The sequence below is a fragment of the Monodelphis domestica genome, chromosome 5 (assembly GCF_027887165.1).
Source record: "Monodelphis domestica isolate mMonDom1 chromosome 5, mMonDom1.pri, whole genome shotgun sequence".
NCBI classification, from domain to species: domain Eukaryota; kingdom Metazoa; phylum Chordata; class Mammalia; order Didelphimorphia; family Didelphidae; genus Monodelphis; species Monodelphis domestica.
This window is the reverse complement of record NC_077231.1, coordinates 307,134,419-307,155,292: the sequence shown is the minus strand read 5'-3', so window position 1 is coordinate 307,155,292 and position 20,874 is coordinate 307,134,419. Positions and strand designations below refer to the sequence as shown.

The following is a 20,874-nucleotide window of genomic DNA, read 5'->3' as shown; positions in this document are numbered from 1 at the left end:
AAAGGAAGGAAGAGGCCTCTCCGGAGGTCGGCAGGCTGTCTGACCCCCATCTTGGAGGGACCGCACCGAAGGGTCCACAAAGTCTTCTGCAGGGGCCTCCCTTCTACCCGTGTGCATGACAACTCCTCATCCTGTGTGTCCGAGGCAGCTTTCTGCACACGAGCCCTTCCCTGTGGCCACGTCACCCCATGAAGCAAAGTTCCTAATCAGATTGACAGGGCTGGGCTTCCGGAGGACCTGGCGGCACGGCGGCCCGGTGCAGCGGGGGGAACCGCTGGCTTCTGCTCACCTCCAGGGCCCAGCCTCACTGCAGGATCAGTCGTCTGGTCTGTGGAAGGGCCCTTATAACCCTCCCCCTCGGCAGCATGGGGAGGAACAAACAAAGCAGACGGTCTGGTAAAATACTTCTTTATTGAGCCCATTTTGCCCCGAAAGCCACAGCGCTGCCCCCAGGAGATAGCACCGAGGGGGAGATCACATCCCTGGGCCTCCGTGTCCTCATCTGTACATTGAGGGGGCTGGACTAGATGACTTCTAGGGGCAGGTCGGTGGCACAGAGACTAGAGCACTGGTCCTGGACTCGAGTTCAAATTCAACCTTGGACACTTCCCAGCTGTGTGACCCTGGCCAAGTCACTTATCCCCTATCTGCCTCCGTTTACTTATCTGTAAAATGGGGTTAGTAGCAGCACCTACCTCCAGGGTTGTTATGAAGACCAAATGGGATATTTGCAGAAAGTGCTCACACACGTGGGGCCTGGCTCATACATAGTAAGTGCTATAGAACAGCTTATTCCTTCCCCCTGGAAAGCTGTGAGCTATTGGGATGCTCATTTCTACGATTATTCGGTCTTAAAAGCACTTCTATATCACAAGATGTTCAGAGCACGTGACGGCCATCCTCTCATTTGTGCCTCATAAGCCCTGTGAGGTAGATTCTATTGTCATCCCCATTTTACAGATGAGGCAACGGAGACCCGGAGAAGTGACTTGCCCAGGGACACGCTGCGGATATGCCTCTCAGGCAGGATTTGAATTCAGGCCTTCCAAGCCCAGGGCCCTCCCCACTGGCAGCTTTCAGGGCGGGGGAAGGCTCGGGCACTTCTGGTGTGAACCAGGCTGGAACATAGAAAAATAAATTCTTTTATTCGCTCAGCACGCGCACACCAGGGTCAATGGCTATGTACAAACACGATGGCCACACCCGGGAGCCTGGGGGGCCTACACAACTGGGAAAAGTCCAGGAAATGGGTTCTTCTGGGCAATAAAATACAAAAATAATTTCCTATTGTTCAAAGGGGAAAGTCCCTGGCGGTGGCCCCGAGCACCGGTGGGCGGCCATCTTGCCAGAGTCCTCGCTGGCCCTCGGCGAAGCTCTTCCTGGTCCTGGGCTCCGCCTGCCTCGGCACGGCTCCTGGACACGCGTTTCCTCAAAAATGGAACCGCTTGTCGTGCTGGAAAACTTTGGCCTCTTCGGGCTTGATTGGGTTCCCACTTAGGCTGTGGGGAAGCAGAAAGGGGAGGCCGGGCTCAAGAGGCTCCCGGGGCCTTGGGAGGGGGGCTGCTTTCCGAGGTTCCTGGAGGGGGCCCGAGTGGCTGCGACCCCCGAAAGGAGAGGCACCCCCCACCGCCCGCCATCTCTTCATGGTCCCACGCTGTTGGAACGAAGGCGAGCAGCTTCCGGACAAGGACCCAGAGCAGGGGAGGCCTCGGGCGCTGCCTGTCCAGAAAGGACCCCGGAGGCCATTTGGCCAGACGCGTCCTTGGGCAGTCGCTCCCCCTTTGGGCCCTTCTCCGACTCCCTCGACAGAAGCGGACACGGACACAAACGGGGTTCAGTGACTTGCTCAGGGTCACTCAGTCAGTCGGACCGGACTGGAACGTGGGAAGACTCACTTCCCTGACTCCGGGCCTGCGCTCTCTCCAAGATGGCGCCCCCTGCAGGATCCCTGCCAAACGCAAGGCTCGCCTCACCTCACCTGGAGGCTCCAGCGGGGCGGGGCTGGCGGGGGAGGGGCACAAAAAGCACGAGGAATCCCTGCGCCAGGCCCGGCCCGGCCGTGAGCTGTCCCGTTCTCGAGTTCTTTCTACTCATCTTTTAAAAATAATTCTTTCCTTTTGTCTTAGATTCAATACCATGAATTGGCTCCAAGGCAGAAGAGCAGAAAGGGCTGGGCAAAGGGGATGAAGTGACTTGGCCAGGGTCACACAGCTAGGAAGTGGCTGAGGCCAGATTTGAACCCAGGACCTCCCGCCTCTGAGCCTGGCTCTCCCTCCACTGAGCCACCCAGCTGCCCCTCCTTCCCTCAATCGTAAGGTGGCATTTAAAGCTTTTCACACATGACTCTCTTCCCCTCTCCAGCCATACCCGCCTATCTGCTGTCCCTTATACCCAGTGTTTCCCATCTCTGGGCCTTTGCACTGGCAGTCCCCGCATGCCTAGAAGGCCGACTCTATGCGTCGGCTCTCGTGTCCCCTCCTGAAGGAAGCCTCTCCTGCCCCCCACCCCGAGCTCCCCTGGTCTGCTCTCCATTTATCTCCTCCGCACCCCTCCAGTGTCTGGACTCTGCCCGAGGTCAGGGGCCCTTTCTGCCGGGTCCCCAGGATGTAGCTCACGCCAAGCGCAGAGCGAATGCTCGGCGATGGACTGGCCGACACGGTCCGGCTCGTCGGACTCTAAAACGTGTCCCCCCATCCGACACAGACGTGGCCTCAAGCAAGCCCAGCACAGGGAGCAGGAGTTGGGGGGACGAAGGGAAGCGGGCCCGAGATTCCCCTTCAAACAAACAGCAATGGCTAACTGAAAAGCAGCCAGCCCACGGACAGAGCCGGGGTGGTGCCGCGTTTCCCCTGAACCAGGGCCGGCCTCTCCGGCCACTAACAGAGCGGCCTGACGGCCCCATCTCTGCCCTTCCCCAAAGCATGGACTGACAGCTTCCTCGGGGCCACTTTTCTGCCTGACCGAAAGCCCCTTCTGCTCTGCCACGTCCCCAGGGAGAGCCCCTCTGGCGTCCCTGAGGGGCTGCTGCTAACAGATGTGGCGAGAACCACCCCCGCGGCTGCCCGGCCCGCTCCGGAGCCCCGGAGCAGAGCTGACCTGGGTGGGAGGTCGAGGGGGCCCGTCCTCAGGAAGGACTAGAAACAAGCGAGCCCAGCCCAGGGTGAGCGAGGATCAGCTATGAAGCGAACAGGCGGCCTCTCGTTTCTGCTGCCAGGCTGTACCCTGAAAGACCTTCCACGCACCACCTCCCCCTCCTCAGGACCCGCTCTTTAAAAGGGCACAAAGTCGGCCTGAGGATAAAAATAAAAGTCTTCTGGCTGGCTGAAGAGTTGGAAGGACCAATACTTCACAGAGCTGGAATTGTGGGGGCACAGAAAATGTTTGAGCAGGTGACCCCTCCTTCCCATCACCAGCAGCTTGCTTCCTTCCCTCCTTGCTTCCTTCCTTCCCTCCTATCACTAGCAGCTTCCTTTCTTCCTTCCTTCCTTCCTTCCTTCCTTCCTTCCTTCCTTCCTTCCTTCCTTCCCATCACTAGCAGCTTCCTTCCTTCCTTCCATCCTTCCCTCCTTGCTTCCTTCCTTCCCTCCTATCACTAGCAGCTTCCTTTCTTCCTTCCTTCCTTCCTTCCTTCCCATCACTAGCAGCTTCCTTCCTTCCTTCCTTCCTTCCATCCTTCCCTCCTTCCTTCCTTCCTTCCCTCCTTCCTTCCTTCCTTCCTTCCTTCACTAGCCCCTTCCTTCCTTCCCATCACTAGCAGCTTCCTTCCTTCCTGCTTTCTTCCCTTATCTTCCATCAGAGATTCAATACTGTGCACTGGGACCAAGGCAGGAGAGAGATAAGGGCTAGACAATGGGGGTGAAGTGACTTGTCCAGGGTCACCCAACTAGGAAGTGTCTGAAGCCAGATTTGAACCCAGGACCCCCTGGCTCTCAATCCACTGAGTCACCGAGGCACCCCCTCTAACAGGTTTCAATTGAGGAGGACTGTGATGGGCTGCCAGGCAGGGAAGCACCAGTCCCCCCACGGCTGCCATGTGTCTGTGAAACCAGGGTGCCTCTGTTCCTTTTGTATTTATTCTCTCCTGCTTGTAGGTAAATGAGTATTCTGAGGGACAGATACACCAGTGAGACTGGCCAGGAGGCCACTGGGATTGAGATGTCCATCAGAGTCATCCGAGGACGCCCTGACAAAGAGAATGCTGGAGCTGGGTTGGGGATGGCTTGTAGTAACCCCTTCATTTAGATCCCACACGCCCCAGAGGCTGAGACCATGAAGAGGGAGGCTGGGCCGCTGGTTTTGGTGGGGGGGGGGGATGGTTTTTATTAACTTCTTTCCTTCTCATACCTTCTCAGTAAACCTTCCTTGGGTTAGAATACCCTGGCCCTTCAGGTGCCCAATGCTAGAACCCCCAGAAATCCCCTCTGTAGGCCCCTCTGCCAATGGGAAAGGAGGCTGAAAGAGTGAACCCAGGGGGGGTGCTACAAAGGAAAACAGTTTAACACCACCAATGGGTATAGCTGAGGCATGTGACTTCCACCACCATGGGTGCCCATCTACCTACAGAGACAGGGAAGGGGGCTTCAGGGTTGTTCTTCTGAACCCAAGAGGGCTGTTACAAGACTCTGGAGTCAGTTTAGTTTGGTTTACACCATTGTAGACTATTAGAGAGGAGGGAGAGAAAGGCTGGGAGGGTCTAGAGCTTAGTAACAGAACCCAAAAAGGGGAAAACCACTGGGTGATTCTTCCTTAGTACAACCAAGTTCTGGAAGCTGAGGTAGCACAGTTCAATCCAAACTCTATCTGGAAATATATCTGGACCACAAGGAACTGGGAGAAGTGGAAGAACAAATTTCAAGACTCACTATCGGGTCCATGAACCCTCCCTGAAGTATGAACCCCTTCTCTCAACCACCACCACACCCCCATGGATTTTTGCCAGATATTTTACCCCAAAAGAACATAGCTTCATGGATCTAACCCTAGGAAAGAAAGGGGAGACAGCCTCAGAGGCCATCAAGTCCAAGGGCCTTTCATCTTTAATAATATTAGTAGTCGTTCTGTGGAAGGCAAGAAACCCAAAGGTGATTCATGTTCAGCACCACATCTTTCAAATTTCGACCCCAACCCAAAAAGCATGGAAGGGCCCCCGGGGTCCTTACCAAATATCCAGGATGCTTGAGTTTTTCTGGAGAGCATCTGCCAGGCGTGAGAGCCCCTTGGCTGTGATCTGGTTCTGAATGAGCCTGAAAAAAAGAAGGCACCTCCTATTAAACACCTCTCATTGTGGCACTGAGCAGGGCAGGAGGGCCGTGGGCAGAATCAACGGACTCAGGGCCACAGAGAAAATTTCAGGACTAAGATGTACTTTTGCCAGAGCTTCCTCTACTTTCTGGTTTGAAAGCACTGTCATGGGGCTGTCAAGGGATGCTTTTACCCTCTGCCTTACGGAAAGGAAAATGAGTTGGTTTGAAATGCCTAGTCTAAGCTATAACCAACTGGGACTCAGGGTACACTTCTAGTATGGACTTTGGCTGAACTTTCCTGAAAGGAAATGGGCTGCCTCCTATGGAGTGAGCTACCCATCCCTAAAGTGTTCCAGCAGAGGCTTTGTGCCTCCTATCAGGGATATGAGGGAAGGGCTCTTCTATGGAAAGGAGATTGGACTGAGTGACCTCAATCGATAGATGACTGGAGCTAGGTGGGGCCTCGTGGAAATCTGGCCTCAGACACTTCCCAGCTGTGTGACCCTGGGCAAGTCACTTGATCCCCATTGTGTAGTCCTTACCACTCTTCTACCTTGGAACTAATACACAGTACTGACTCCAAGATGGAAGGTAAGGGTTTAAAAAAAAATTTTTTTTAAATAACACCTTGGGGGGCAGCTGGGTAGCTCAGCGGATTGAGAGCCAGGCCCAGAGATGGGAGGTCCTAGGTTCAAATCTGGCCTTGGACACTTCCCAGCTGTGTGACCCTGAGCATGTCACTTGACCCCCATTGCCTAGCCCTTACCACTCTTCTGCCTTGGAGCCAACACACAGTATTGACTCCAAGACGGAAGGTAAGGGTTTAAAAAAAAATAGCATCTTGGACTTTGGTTGGTATAATTTCTTTGTTGGTCATAAAACTGCCTTTGTTGCTTATACTCCTTTACTGGCACTAATATAATTTTTTCCTGCTTGTCAGTTTTGTTGATTGTCATTTTTAGTTCTCTATTTCTTTTCTTAGGTCCTCCACTAAATCAACTGGGTCATTCTCTTGTTTGTCTTTGTCAGCTTGGAAAAAATATGTAGCAATCCACCTTTTATCATCAAGGGTCATTTCTACCCATTCTGGACAATTTTGTTGAAAATATTGCCTGACAACCTTGCACAAGTTTTTAACAAATTATCTCCTCAACTACTTAACATCCCTATCTCTTGAGATGTCCCAGGATAGGTAACATTCTCCCATGTCTGTCAATTTGTCAATTAATTTGGAGGGTGTTTCTCCAACTTCCTGGTTACTCTTTTGAATTTAGTCCAAGTGCCAGGTCTGTTAGAATGTTGCCTCATAGTGTTTATAAGTGCCTCTCTTCCTCTTACTAACACCTTATACTCATGGGGAATATTTACATCCCAATCTAGGGAAAATTCTGGCCATTCTTCTGTTTCTGATACAGTTTTCCCCTTTTCATGCTTTGTTCATAATTCATCTAATAAAATATCCATGTCATTGTAAGTGGGGTCAAATTGTTTAATGATCTTTTTGAATTTCCTAATAACAACAATAGGTTCCTCTCCAAACGAGAGTGGTATTTTTGAAGCTATCAATGTCTGCCTGGGTAAAGCTTTTTCTCTGTTTTACAGTAACCGTTTGTTATTTGTTACCATTGTTTTTCAAGAGATAAATTCACCAAAATTCTCCCAACTCACAGAGCAGACTCCTTGAACAACCCTCCTTATTCAGGATCATTCAAAGAGTAAGTAGTTGGTCCAACTGTCTTTCCCAAAGCTCCTTTGGAAAATTCTCTTCCCATCAATCCTGTTTGAGATTGCATTCTGACTTAAAGAAATCCAACTCACCCAACTCCCTCTTACCCATCTATCAATACATTTTGTTAAGTAACTCTATTTCCTAATTATCTCTTAATTAACTAGTAAATATCCTACTACAATCCCAATGTCAGGATTTCAGCCTTGGTGTCCTACCTCCACACTCTGAGTTCCCCTCAAACTCTCCTATTCTAGATTGTTTTCTAGAATGATAACAGATGTGAACTGCTACAATGTCACGTCCCACCTCTGGGCTATCATACCTATGTGTGACCTTGGGTAAGTCCCTCAGCCCCCTGAGGCCCCACTTCCCTCCTCTGTAAATGAGTTGGATGAGATGGCCTCTGAGTATATCAGGTTACATAGGTGCTGTCTGGGGTTGAGGCTAGGTGGCCTCTGGGGATTTTCTCAGCTCCAGATTTCTGCAGATTTGTTCCAGAGTCAGATCAGAAAGAGGGAAGGAAACAGCTTTCATTGGCTGTGATCCAAACATCTCCCTGGGTCCCAACAGGGCTGAGGCCATTTGTTCATTCACTAGGACATAGTTGAGCCTGTCAGAGTCAAAACCAGGCTCTGGAAGGCCACGTTACATGTGCCAGAGGCCAGACAGCTCTGTGCCAAGAGGATGAGGAAAGGATGCATGAAGCATCCACACACCAACAAGAATGGTTCTGAAGGCGTGTCTCAGTGGGCCCCTTAGGAATCCTTCCAGTCATATGTTTGGTCTTCCTTCTGCCCATAATGGATTCCCATGCCAGGAAGAAAGGGATTGAGTCCTCCCAAGGTCTGGGGACAAGGCTGTAAAGGCCAGGTTGTTTCTGAAGGCCTCCCTCAGGGCTGCCTCTTCTCGCTGGGTGCCTGGGATAGCCAAGAGGCAAGAGGTTACATACTTTGGGGCTGGATGAATGGCCAATCTGACTTCCATGGCACATTCCAGGCTGAAGTGGGGAGGCAGCCTTCCTCATATCACAGGCTTTGGACCTGGAGGTCAGCTGCTCTAGAGCTTCTTGGTAATGCCTGATTCATTCATTTAAAAGAATTCATTGACCAAGGCCTCATGGTAAGTTAATGGTAGAACAAGAATCAAAGCCAGGTCTCCTCATTTGGGGTTGGGCTCCCTTTCCATCCCAGAATGGTGGTAGTAACTGTTGGGGAGACTTAGATTTGGTCCCCTTGGCCCAGGAAGGGAGGCCACTGCCAGGACCAGGCTTACTAAAAGTAACACTAGGCAGGCTCACAAGGCCATGAGATGGGTCCTTAAAAGCTTCCTCACTCTAAATCTCACTGGACAGCTGGCCACAATCTGTACTACTGCTTCTACTTCCTCCCACCACCATAGTGCTTTTCTTAAAGACTGTGAGTAGTGGGCAGTAGGGTGGCTCAGTGGATGGAAAGCCAGGCCCAGAGACAGGAGATCCTGAGTTCAAATCTGGCCTCAGACACTTCCTAGCTGTGTGACCCTGGGCAAGTCACTTGACCCCCATTGCCTAGCCCTTACCACTCTTCTGACTTAGAACCAGTACACAGTAATACTTCTAATTTGAAAGGTAAGGGGTTTAAATTAAAAACAAAACAAAAAATGAGTCAGGGAAATGGGGGAAAGGATGTTCCCTCAGACTGCTGACCATGTTCAAAAGTAAGAGCCACCTTTTCTGGCACAGACCCTGACATCGCACATTTTTAATCCTTTAACAAACATTTATAAAGGACTTGCTGTGTGCCAGGAATTGTGCTGGGAATAAAATGACAAAAGCAAAACATTTCCTGGCTGGGTAGAGCTTCTATTCTGAGGGGAGACCACAGGAACAGAGGCATTCCGGGAGCAACTATGACATCTGTACTGAGCATACATAAGCGGTTTAATGTCAGAAGGACATAGAGGACATCTTGTCCAACCCTCTCATCCTACAGAAGTGGCCACTGAGGCTCAGGGCAGGGCGAGTGACTTACCCAATGCCAAATGGGTCCTAGGCTGCAGATCCAGAATTTAAACCCAGGTGGAATAACTCCAAACCCAGTTCTTCTCCATAGTTTGTCCCTTCTCACAGTTTCTCTCTTGGGCCCTAGGCTGCTGTTTTATTAGCTACTCCTGTCGTGGTATTCAACCTGGTGCTCTGCTAAGTAACACATGAGCAAGGAGCAGCTGGGTGGTTCAGTGGATAAAGAACCCAGTCTGGAGATGGGAGATCCTGAGTTCTAATTTGGCCTCATACACTTCCTCGCTGGGTGACCCTGGGCAAGTCACTTGACCCCCATTGCCTAGCCCTTACCACTCTTCTGACTTAGAACCAATACATGGTATTGATTCTAAGAGAGAAGATAAGAGTTAAAAATGAATATAAATGGGAAATGTTTAATAAAATAAATAAAAAATATAATAGGGCAGAAATAATGTTAATGTACAGTATTCCAAGTCACCGTGTGGCTGCAGCAGTCCTTGGGTACAGTTCAGTGGCCCATTTCTAGCTGAGTTGGGCACTGCTGGGCTAAAGAATGCTCTAAGTGTGAGCTACTGTAGATCAAATTACCACAAATCATTCAGCGTCTGATTGACTTCTAACATCTCTGCCAAGCTCTCTGCTGCTTCGTCATCCAGGTTATTTTTGGTCAACCTAGACAGAGAAGATGTGTTTAGTTTGCCCTGGACATAGAAAGAAATCCCATCCTGCATGAGCAGGAAAGAGCTTGAGATCCTGAATGCCAGCCTGGCCAGGGAAGGTGAGACCTTTGCCCATTGACAGTTAAATTGTAACAGAAGACAACGATGAGCCATGGGCCATGCTGCCCATCGACAGGTAAACCGTAAGGGAGGACAATGGTCTGTGGGCCACACTGCCCATTGACAGGTAACCCTTAAGGGAGGACAAGGGTCCGCAAGCCACGCTGCCCAAAGGGTAAACCGTAAGGGAGGACAATGGTCTGTGGGCCACACTGCCCATTGACAGGTAACCCTTAAGGGAGGACAAGGGTCTGTGGGCCACACTGCCCAAAGGGTAAACCGTAAGGGAGGACAATGGTCTGTGGGCCACACTGCCCATTGACAGGTAACCCTTAAGGGAGGACAAGGGTCCGCAAGCCACGCTGCCCAAAGGGTAAACCGTAAGGGAGGACAATGGTCTGTGGGCCACACTGCCCATTGACAGGTAACCCTTAAGGGAGGACAAGGGTCCGCAAGCCACGCTGCCCAAAGGGTAAACCGTAAGGGAGGACAATGGTCTGTGGGCCACACTGCCCATTGACAGGTAACCCTTAAGGGAGGACAAGGGTCCGCAAGCCACGCTGCCCAAAGGGTAAACCGTAAGGGAGGATAATGGTCCGCAGGCCACGTTGCCCATCAAAGGGTAAACCATAAGGGAGTACAATAGTCCATGGGCCACACGAGGCATTGGACAGAGGCAGGCTCCAGCACCTAATAAGTGGCAATGGGAGCACGTTCCATCATCCTTCAAGGAGATGTGGCCATCCCAGAACATAGGGCAGATCTGCTGCCATCTTCCTGGTGACTGACTGGGACCATGAAAGGAAAGCTCCCCAGTGGGTCTTGTGCTTTGACTGAATGATCACAGTACCAGGAAAGTTTCATGGCTCCTGAGGGTAAGAAAAGACCTGATACATGGGAAAATATTCACAGAATCATTACTGGAAATAACCAAACAGGGGAGGGCTTGTCTGACTGTGCCCAGCAATCAGAGGAATACTGGGGCACATGAATGTAATGGAACATGCTGACACCATAAGGAATAACAAATAGAAAGGAGTCCTGGGGAAAATGGGAAGAGCTGCCAAGTGGAGGAAGCAGAACAAAGAGAATGCGCGCCACACCAAGAGCTGGGGGCACTTCTGCGAGGTGACAACGATCTGGGCACATCGTCAACCCTGTAGTGCCCGAGGTAAAGGCCACGCCCCTTCTTTCTGATAAATGAGGAATCTGTTCTGAGGAAGCTGTGTGGGAGGCTTTGTTGGGAAGCATCTGTTAGGTCACAGCAAACTGTATCAATAATTGACTTAAAGGCTATGAGAACCCCAAGCTAGAGGCGAGTATCTGGGGAAGGAAGCAGTACAAAGTCCAGATTGGCTTTTATTCACATTATCCATAATAAAGCACTTAATGCTGTGCCTGGCACACTCTATGTGCCATGTGAATGTTAGCTATTATTATCATCCTCATTATTATTATACTATTAAAGCCCTCACCCCTGGCTCCCATTTCTCTTTCCAGACGGATATGTATGACTCCCCCCTCCCCCCTCCGACACACTGGACTCTCACCCATGTGGCCTGGGTGCTGCTCCCTACACAATACCCCACTTTCCACCTCCATACCTTTGCCCAGGCTGGCCCCCAAACAGGGGAGGCCCTTCTCTCCTCTTCAGACCCCTAGACTTCACGAGGCCTTTCTTTTCTCCCCCAGGGGCTGGCCCCAAACTCTTGGGTTGTTTTTATTTGTGTGTGGCACCGCCAGCTCCCACAGGAGAACCCTGCCTTGCTCCGGTCCCATGCTTAGCGCTTGATAATCATAGTGGTGGCGGCGGGCACTGATGGAGCACCTTAAGGTTTGCAGAGAGCTTTCCAGAAGATATCTTATTGGACCCTCACTGTGGAGTAGATGCTATTGTTATCCCCATTTTACAGATGGCAAAATTGAGGCTGAAAGGTCAATGATTGCCCGGGATCATGGGGCTGTTAAGTGTTGGAGGCAGAGTTCAAACTCAGGGTTTCCTGACTCCCAGGTCCACCCCAGCCACATGCTACGATCCTTAAAGGATTCCCCACGCTGAGCCCTTGGTCCTGGGCTCCCATCATCCTTACCAGAATATCTTCATCGAGCTGTTCTGCTGGAGGGCCTGGGCCAGGCTTTTGCCTCCTTCCGTGGAGATGCCATTGAAGGCCAGACTGGAAGGGTAAAGCACAAGACATGTTCCACTGGGCCTCCCTCCACCCTCCCTGGGCAGGGGCCGTCTGGCTGCCGGGTTCTCAGTCTCCTGGCCCAGGTCCTCCTCCCCCTGGTCAAACCTCCCCCCCCTCCCCCCCCATCACCCCCTCCCTGCTCTGGTCTCTGTGTTCAGGAGCTGTGCCAGAGCCCAGAGCAGATGCAGGGAGTGGGGGGGGGGGGCATTTGGCCTCACAGTGCCTGGAGTCTTCCCAGCTGCCTCTTGGCCCCACAGGAGCTCCAGACTGTGAAGGGCCCCTGCGAGGCCCCTGGTGTCTAGGCCGGAACCCGGAGGGGGAGGCCACCTCATGGAGGACTAGGACAGATGGAAGGGGGAAGGCGTCATCCTGCCCCACTCTCTGAGGGTGAGACGAGGAGACAGCCTCCTGGAGAGGAAGGGGGATGACGGGGACACCTTCTGGGGTGACTGACGGCCCGAGGACCCTGCCCTGGGCATCAGCTGCTCCTCTGGATACCCCCTGCCCCCCCAAGCAAGGGAGGAGATGGCGGGATGAGCTCCCAAGAACCAGATGCCCCAGAGTGGTACGGGGGGAAGGCTTTTGGTTACCTCAAGGTGGCTAGGCTGGGGTGATCGCGCAGGGCATCCGCGAAAGCCTTGGCCCCTTCATCCCCTATCTTGTTGCCCCACATCCTGAGGAGAGAAGCAAGCCAGAGAGCTGAGGATGCCCAGGCTGGGCACAGGAACTTCCTCCTGCCCTCCTGGCAGAGTTTTAGCCTTCGCAGCCTTGGCAAAGCATGCAGTGGGGCCCAATGGAGAGCGCTAGACTTGGAGTGGGAGGACCCGGCTTCTGTCCCCTGCGGAGAGACCTTGGGCCAGTCATCTGTTCTAGGAGGAACCCTCAGGACAGAGCCTTGGGGGAGCCGGGAGATGGAGATCACTAGCCCCGCCCCCCCACCCTTGGGTGATTGGGACACCGGGCCCTGGAACACCCTAAAGGGTTAGTAAACGCTGGTGACCCTGGGCCGGAGTCTGGAGCTCGGGTGGGCTTAGGGGGAGAGCCACAGACTGGGGGCCCTCAGAATGGGAGGAGCCCTTCCTGCTGGCAAGGAAGAGAACCCCGAGGAAGAAGAGGAGAGGAAGGGAAGGGCGGCCCCATGACGCTGGCTGAGAGCATGGCTGGGCCAAGGGGGCTCCGCTCACCCGATGTCCAGGATGGAGCGGCTCTTCTTAAGGGCCGCCGCCAGGCACTTCCCTCCTTCGCTGGTGAGGAGGTTTGCGCCGATCCTGCGGAAAAACGGAGGGTTCAGAAGGCCCTGCCGGGGCCTGAAAACCAGGAAGAGCCCCAGACCGGGCAGTGAAGCCTTCATCGCAGCCCACCCCGAGCCAGGCACCCACCAAGAGCCTCCACAAAGGCTCTCTCCTCTGATCCTCACCACCATTCTGGGTGGAAGGGGCTAAGGTTGCCCCCATTTTATAGACGAGGAAACAAGTCACACAGGTTAGTCAGGATTTGAACCCAAGTCCGCTGGGTCGAGAGCCCTTCCCTGTCCGCCACTGATGCTGGCTTTGGTTTTCCCAGCGCCCTCATGAGAAGTGGGGGAGGGGAGGAGAGCATCTGCCAGGAGGAAGACGGTGCACTGCCACCTCTCAACCCCTGATCCTCGAGTTCCTTCCTTGGTGGCTGAGCACTGATATGGGAGGGGGTGGGGGGGAAGGTCCCGCCCCAGAGAAGAAGCCCGGGCTCCCCATGTGGAAACGCCCTCTACCCGCAGCCCCTCCCCCACCCGGCGCTGTCCCTCACTTCAGGTGGGTGAGGCCGGGGCACTCCTCGAGGATCTTCGCCACATAGGTGGCTCCCACGTCGGTGATCTGGTTATTGTACAACCTGGGAGAGAAATCCGGGTTCAGGCAGGCCTCGAGGCTCCAGGTTGCTCCGCCAAAGCAAAAGATCAGAGGAGGCGGGTTCGAACTCCACTCCGCTGTTAACTTCGGGATGGATGATGACGTCACTAACACCCAGAATGCCTCAGGCAGTCCCAGAGGAACCCCGCTGCTCGGGTCCCTTTTCACAGAGGAAGGACTCGCCCATGTCTGGGCCTCACTCCCCCCTGCCAGGAGTGGGATGGGCACGTGGTCCCCTTGGCCCCGCCCAGGATCTCCTCCTCCCTCGCCCCGCCCCTCCCCAGCCCAGCCTCTGCAAAGAATGTAAGGCAGAGAGATAGGGGGGAGGGGGAGATGCGACCTCATGGGCTGCCTGTCTCCCCCTGCCCCCCGCGTGTCATGACTGGAACCCGGGTCCCCCCCAGTCTGCGTACCCCAAGAAGGTCACAATCTTGTACTTGGTGAGCTCCTCGGAGAGCACCCTGGCGCCCGCATCCGCTATCCGATTCACGCTGAGTCTGCAACGGGAGACCGGCACGATGGGGGGACGCAGCCGGACCAGCCTGCCTCTGCTGCCCACAAGCTTCCCCCCCCCCACTTTGGCACTCCCCGGCCCAGGAGGGTGAGGAGCTCCACCCCCGTGCCAGGCCCTGTGCTCAGCGCCTTCTCGGATGTTCCCTACGACCCCGGAAAGGGGTGCTCTTGTCCCCATTTGGCAGCTGAGGACATGGAGGTAAGCAGAGCGAAAGGGACTTGCCCAAGGTCGCCAAACTAGGCTGTGTCTGGGGCAGGATTTGAACTCATGTCTTTGGTTACAGGCCAGGGTTCTAGGCATGGTGCCAGCTCCCCTCACTTTCGTCCATTTTAATTCACCATTAATGGGTGGAGCTAGGGTCCTGGTTCAAATCCTGCCCCGGATGCTGACTGGCTGGGACTCTGCTCCCCTCTAGTCCTCAGCCGTGTAGTTCCTCCTGGAAGTGCAGGGGTGTGTGTGTGGGTGGGTGGTGACAGGTCTCGGGTCACACACAGCCAATGAGCCCAGGCTTGGGTTCTAGCTTCTCTTACAGGCTCCAAACCACATGATGTGCTCAGGGGAGATTGGAATCCAGATCCCGGTCCCTAGGCTGGCTCAGCCTGAGGAAGGAGGGGGCTTTAGACCCCTTCTAGTCCTGTCACAGATGAGGAAACTGAGGCCAGGTGAGGTAAGAGAGGGAGGAGCCAGGAGAGCCGGACTTTAGCCAGACCAGAGCAGTGACCTTGGACAAGTCAATCCTCCTCCTCTAGGCCCAGAAGTCTGTCACTAACAGAATTGGGCAATGAATCCCCATGGCCCCAACACAATGTTCTCCAGAGAGTGCCAGGCACGGGCCAGGAAAAGCCGAGCTCAGCTGTGTGACCTCGGGTACCCCTGCTGGCATTGGTTTCCTCATCAGTAAAATGGGTGGGAGGGCATGGCCACACCATGAAGCCCCGATGGGGTCCAATAAAAACATCCCTCCCTTCCTCCTCTGCAAAACCGGAACTCGCCTCCCGCCCTGCCCTGCCCCGTCTGCCTGCGAATCAGTCCTGTGTGTCATCCCAAGGCAGGAGATGGGCAGGGCTGGCAGGGGTCCCCAAGCTGCGGGCCCCCGAGGCCCTGTATCCACTTGCGGAGGGGGCGCCTCTTTCACGGGTGGTCAGTGAGAGGAGCACAGTCTGAGGCGGCTCAGTGACATAACCCTTTACACAGTGCCTTGTTCTGAGAGTATCCGAAGGAGAACAAGGTGCACCGCAGAGGATTACGTGGCTGCATGATGGAAGCGGGGGAGGGGACTCCGCACTGGGTATACTGCTGCCTGGTTAGGGTTGGGCTTTCATAGTCCAGACCTCCAACACTGAGGGACAGTGAACTGGTCCCCTGTGTAAAGTTTGGGGGCCCTGGGCTAGGCAGTGGGTGAAGTGACTGGCCCAGGGTCACCCAGCTGTGAAGTCCCTGAGATCACACTGGAACACACGACCTCCCGCCTCCAGCTCTGACTGCCCCTTGGGCCTCCTGGCTGCCCTTCAGGACGCATTTATTAAGCACTGACAGTCTACCAGAGACAGTGAATACAGAGTAAGGCCAAGAGCCCTTCGGGCTCTCCACAAGCTCCAGGGCTCAGCCTGAGAGGACAGGCAAGGCAGAGAGAATGACGGGCTGCCCCTCCTCCAGCCAAGCTCCAGAGGCTATGCTGGCAGCCTCTTGCTGGCTTCCTGTCCCCCTGCTTCCCCTTCCTCCTCCCCTGGGGCTTTCCTGTCCCTCCTTCCTTCCACCTCCGGGGCTCCTGCGGCCTGATTCGGTTCTTTTCCTTCCTCAGTACCTGGAGCCCAGGCCTGGTCTGATGGGAATCAGCTTGCCTGCCTCCCCCTCCCCCCCCCTCCCCTCCCCTCCCCTCCCCTTCCCTTCCCTTGGGGGCGTGGCAGGGGCGGGCCAAATACCGCCCCTTCACAGGCTGTGACCTGTCAGTCATCAGCCTGTTTCCCAAACTATAAAATGGGGCTAAACAGCGGGCTCTCCCTCCCTCCCTCTGCGCCGGTGAATTTCTCCCCCGCAGGGGCTGGGTTGCCTAGGGGGCGGGTGCTGCACACAGTGGGGGCTTTAACAAATGATCACCTGATCACCGTGAGGCGGCCGAAGCAGGGGCGCAGCTCCTTGACGCCGTAGTCGCAGAGGTTGTTGTTGTCCAGGTCCAGGGCCAGCTGCTTGGGGACGTGGTGCAGCACGAAGGCCAGGGCGCTGCAGTCGGCCGAGCAGGTGTTGCAGTAGGCCAGCTTGAGGTAGTTGGCGCAGATGCCCCTGGCAGCCAGGCGGCTCACGCGCTGGCTCTGCGCCTCGTAGATGTAGCGCAGCATCCAGATGAAGGTGGGCATGGCCTGCACCTGCAGGAAGTCTCCGGCCTGCGTGCGTGGCAGCCCCTTCAGGTAGGAGCGCAGGCTGGCCGCCAGGTGGCTCCAGAGCGCCCGCCGCTTCCTGCGCAGGGTGGCGGGCGGCACCAGGTGCTGCACCAGCTCCTGCTTGGCCTTGGACAGCAGCCCGCACAGGAAGAGGTTGGTGAACTGGCAGTGGTCGTTGTTGCGGAAGGGGTCCTTCTTGCCCCCGTGGCAGCCGCCCAGGCAGCTGAGGCCCCGCAGGCCCCTCCTGGCCGTGCCCTCCCCGAAGAACCTCAGGAGCTTGGCGGTGCCCACGCTGTCGTCCGCCACGAGGAAGAGGGCCGCGAAGAAGGCCTGCAGCGTGAGGTGCAGGAACTCGTAGGCGGCCTGGGGTCCCAGGGGCCCGGGCTCGGGCACAAGCCGGAGGAAGCCCAGCTGCAGGGCCCCCTCGGGCAGCTGGGAGGCGGCCACCTGCTCCGGCCCGAAAACGAAGCGGTTCCTGGCCAGGCCCCAGTAGGCCAGGCGGCCCAGGGCGCAGAGTGGCCCCCGGCCTGTGTGGAAGGTCTCGGCCTGGCTGTGCTGAGGGTCGCTCCGCAGGGGGCTGCTGGGCATCGTGCGGCTGACGTGGGCCTCGGCCAGCAGCAGGAAGACGTCAGTGAGCGTGAGCGGCAGCTCTGTGGCCAGCTGCGGGCCGGGGCCGCCTCGGAGGCAGCGGAAGATGATCCAGCAGAAGAGGGGCACCGAGCACAGGCTGCTCAGCTGCGGGCTGGCGTCCAGCTGGCTGAGCACCCGCTGCTGCTCCGCCAGCTCCGGGAAGACCTTCCTGGTGTAGGCGCGCAGCTGCTCCGGCCCGAAGCCCCGCAGCCGCACTTTCTTGCGCACCAGGGCTCGCGGCAGCTCCACGCCCGTGCGCGCGGTCAGCACTTTCCCCGCCCCCGGGAGCAGCTTGCCCCGCAGCAGGCTGGCCAGCAGCGCCACTGGCGGCGCGGGCTGCAGCGGGGACGCCACGTCGGGCAGCCGGCTCAGGTCCAAATCGGACTGCAGCTCGTCCAGGCCGTCGAAGGTGAAGAGCGCCGTGGCAGGGAAGCGCAGCAGGAATTCGAACACTGCGTCGGGCTCGAGCTCGGGACAGCAGCTGTGTGAGAAGAGCAGCTCCCGCAGGCTCAGCGCCGCCGCCGGAGGGAAGCAGCCAAACGTGCGGCAGCGGAACGGGAAGAAGAAGCGGGGCCCTGCGCCAGGCTCGCTGCTCGCCCACGAGTTCTGCAGCTGCTGCAGCAGCACCGACTTGCCCACGCCCGCGTCGCCCACCACGAACACGGTCTCCCCATCCACGTTAATGACGCCCGTCGAGTCCGCCAGCAGCGAGTCCAGGCTGCTGACGCCACCTAGCGCCGCGTCATGGAAGTCCACCAGCTCCATGATGTGCTCCGTGTAGGTGTCTGCCAGCAGCATCTCCTCCCTCTGAGTGTAGGACTTGATGAACTTGGAGTCCCGGCCCCACTCCAAACGCATCTTCTGCGTGTAGCGGCTCACTGGCCCCGGCCGTCCCCGGAAGATAGAGGGGGAGTGTGGGGAAGGGAGGGGGGAGAAACAGAGGGGAAGGGAAGGAGGAGAGAGAGGGGGGAGGGAGGAAGAGAGAGGGAGGGAGGGAGAGGGAGAGGGGGAGAGAAAGAGGGAGGGGGAGAGAGGGAGGGACAGAGAGGGAGGAAGGGAGGGAGAGGGAGAGAAAGGGAGGAGAGAGAGGGAGGGACAGAGAGGGAGGGACAGAGAAGGAGGGAGGGAGAGAGAGAGGGCCAGAGAGGAGAGAGAGAGAGAGAGAGAGAGAGAGAGAGAGAGAGAGAGAGAGAGAGAGAGAAAGGGAGGAGAGAGAGGGAGGGACAGAGAGGGAGGAAGGGAGGGAGAGGGAGAGAGAGGGGAAGAGAGGGATGGGGAGAGAGAAAGGGACAGAGAGAGGGACAGAGAGGGAGGGAGAGAGAGAGAGAATGGGAGGAGAGAGAGGGAGGGACAGAGAGGGAGGAAGGGAGGGAGAGGGAGAGAGAGGGAGGGAGGGAGGGAGAGGGAGAGAGAGGGAGGGAGAGAGAGAGGGACAGAGAGGGAGAGAAAGGGAGGGAGAGAGAGAGAGGAAGGAAGGGAGAGAGAGAGGGAGGAAGGGAGGGAGAAGGAGAGAGAGGGAGGGAGAGAGAGGGAGGGAGAAGGAGGGAGAGGGAGGGAGAGGGAGGGAAGGAAGGGGAGAGAGGAGGGCAAACTTATTTCCAGCAGGAGATCCTACCTTCCTGCCTGCTACAATTAGAATTCTAAGATCCAGAGGAGCTTATGGCGCTGCACTTTCCACCTGCATGCAGCTCCCCTTCGTGTACACAATGCTGTCCTACTCTTTCCTTTCCCCTTTTCTGTTCCTCCTCCCTGACCTGCAAAGCCACCCCTGGTCAAACCAAGTGGACAAGCCTTCCTGAAGCCCCGAGGGGTGCCCGGGACTACTCCAGAGATACAGAGAAGGCCAGGCCGGAGCGGTGGTTCTCGTGGCCAGGAAACTGCAGCAAACCCCACAGCACAAGGAGCTTTGCACTGAAGAGAGGGGAAGAAGCCCCCGCATGGAGGGGGATCGGGAGAGGCTTCCTGGGGCACGTGGGGTTTTCTCTGAGTCTCAAAGGAGCTAGGAGGAGCTGGAGATGGGAGGAGAACATTCCAGGCTTGGGGGCAGCCAGGAAAAATGGCGATGGTTGGGCCTAGTGGGCCAAACAGAAGATTTTAGCCTCTTCCTGGGGCAGTGAGGAAACTCCTGGAATTACTGGAAATGGGGGTGACTGTCAGGCTTTAGGAAACTCACTTTGGGGGCTGCGTGGAGGATCACTGGGCAGCCCCCCTCCACCTGCAGGTCAATGGAAGGATCCAGTGTAAAAAATAGACTCGAATACAGGACTACAATCCCCACAAGCCTTTGCTCCACTTCCCCAAAATGCTTTGTAATCTCACGGGAATTCTGAGGTGGGCCGAGATCCAGGAAGGATTTAAGCTGGTGGCAAAGGTTTTTGGGGGGTCTTTTGGACTTCCGTTTTGGAGCAGGTGCGTCTCTTGCGTGATGTGAGGTTATTTTGTCTAGGCCTCTGGCCTAGGCACATGTTTCTTACTTGTATATTCTTTAACCTTTAATCTTCAATAAACCTCTAAAAAAATATAATACTCCTTGCAGAGAGAAACTAATTTCTACCTGCCTCAGTCTCCCCGTCTCCCCTAAATTTTAATCTTTACACCAGGAAAGAAGGGGGCACGTTTGCGAGACGGGAGGAAGGCAGAATCAGAGGATGTGGGGGCTTCTTTGTTCCAAGAATGAAAATAAAAGGAGGAAACAAAAGCAGTTTGGCAAAACTAGCCAACAGTCCACTGCCTGCTTTCTCCAGGAAGCCTGTCGGGATAGCCCCCTCCTCACTAGCTTATTTACCTCCTCCATTCCAAGTCCTCGACCTCTCTGCATTGGCATGGAGGGCCCGGAGTGGGGATGATCTCATTCTTTGGACTCGCGGCCTCCACTCCCAGCACAGTGCCTGGCACATAGGGGGCTTCATGAACAAATGGCTGCGGATCCACTGCCGGATCGGAGGGTGTCGAGCCTCCCGTGGGCACTGTGGACTTTGGGGCCAGGAATCACGGTGGCCCAAGGGGGCTGGGCCTAATAAATACTGCTGGACGACCGACTGAAGGGAACCTCCCGAGAGGGGGCTGGGAGGGCCCAGGAGGGGGGCGCCCTTGGGAGGTTCTGGGGCTCCTGGCAAGGAAGCCCAGGGGCTGGCTGGGCCCGGCGGCTCCTCGGCTTACCTGGGTCCGTGTTGACAACCACTCTGCTGCGCACCAGCTCCGAGGGCCAGAAGCCGCGCTCGGCCAGCCACGGCTTCAGGTCGACGAAGGCGTCCGGGATCTGCTGCAGCACGTGCAGGAGGTACTCGCACACTTCCTCCCCTTTGCTCTGAACCAGGTCCAGCATCTTCCGGACCTGGCGAGGGACAGGCGGACAGGCAGGCGTCAGCTCGCCCCACGGAGGGTGCGGGGGTGGGAAAGGGGGTGCCTTCGGATGGGGCCCCACCCCCGTGCTGCGTGAAGCTGCTCGTCCAGCTGGGAGAACGAGTGGCTGGACCAGTCCAGCCCAGGAGTCGCCACGGGTTTGGTTTTGTCCCTTCCCTTCTGCC

General features: G+C 56.0%; 1 protein-coding gene across 1 annotated transcript in view; it reads right to left on the bottom strand.

Annotated features, from left to right (window-relative positions):
- Positions 1 to 392: 392 nt before the first annotated feature.
- NOD1 (nucleotide binding oligomerization domain containing 1) overlaps positions 393 to 20,874 on the bottom strand; it is a 38,893-nt gene continuing 18,411 nt past the window's right edge. Inside the window, exons 3-12 of the mRNA XM_001381483.5 lie at positions 20,507 to 20,681; positions 16,437 to 18,225; positions 14,239 to 14,322; positions 13,725 to 13,808; positions 13,124 to 13,207; positions 12,530 to 12,613; positions 11,841 to 11,924; positions 9,560 to 9,643; positions 5,160 to 5,243; positions 393 to 1,499 (exon numbers count right to left, since the gene is read on the bottom strand). Coding sequence (XP_001381520.4) covers positions 1,430 to 1,499; positions 5,160 to 5,243; positions 9,560 to 9,643; positions 11,841 to 11,924; positions 12,530 to 12,613; positions 13,124 to 13,207; positions 13,725 to 13,808; positions 14,239 to 14,322; positions 16,437 to 18,225; positions 20,507 to 20,681 — 2,622 coding nt within the window. The 3' untranslated portion in view covers positions 393 to 1,429. The remainder of the gene's footprint in view (positions 1,500 to 5,159; positions 5,244 to 9,559; positions 9,644 to 11,840; positions 11,925 to 12,529; positions 12,614 to 13,123; positions 13,208 to 13,724; positions 13,809 to 14,238; positions 14,323 to 16,436; positions 18,226 to 20,506; positions 20,682 to 20,874) is intronic.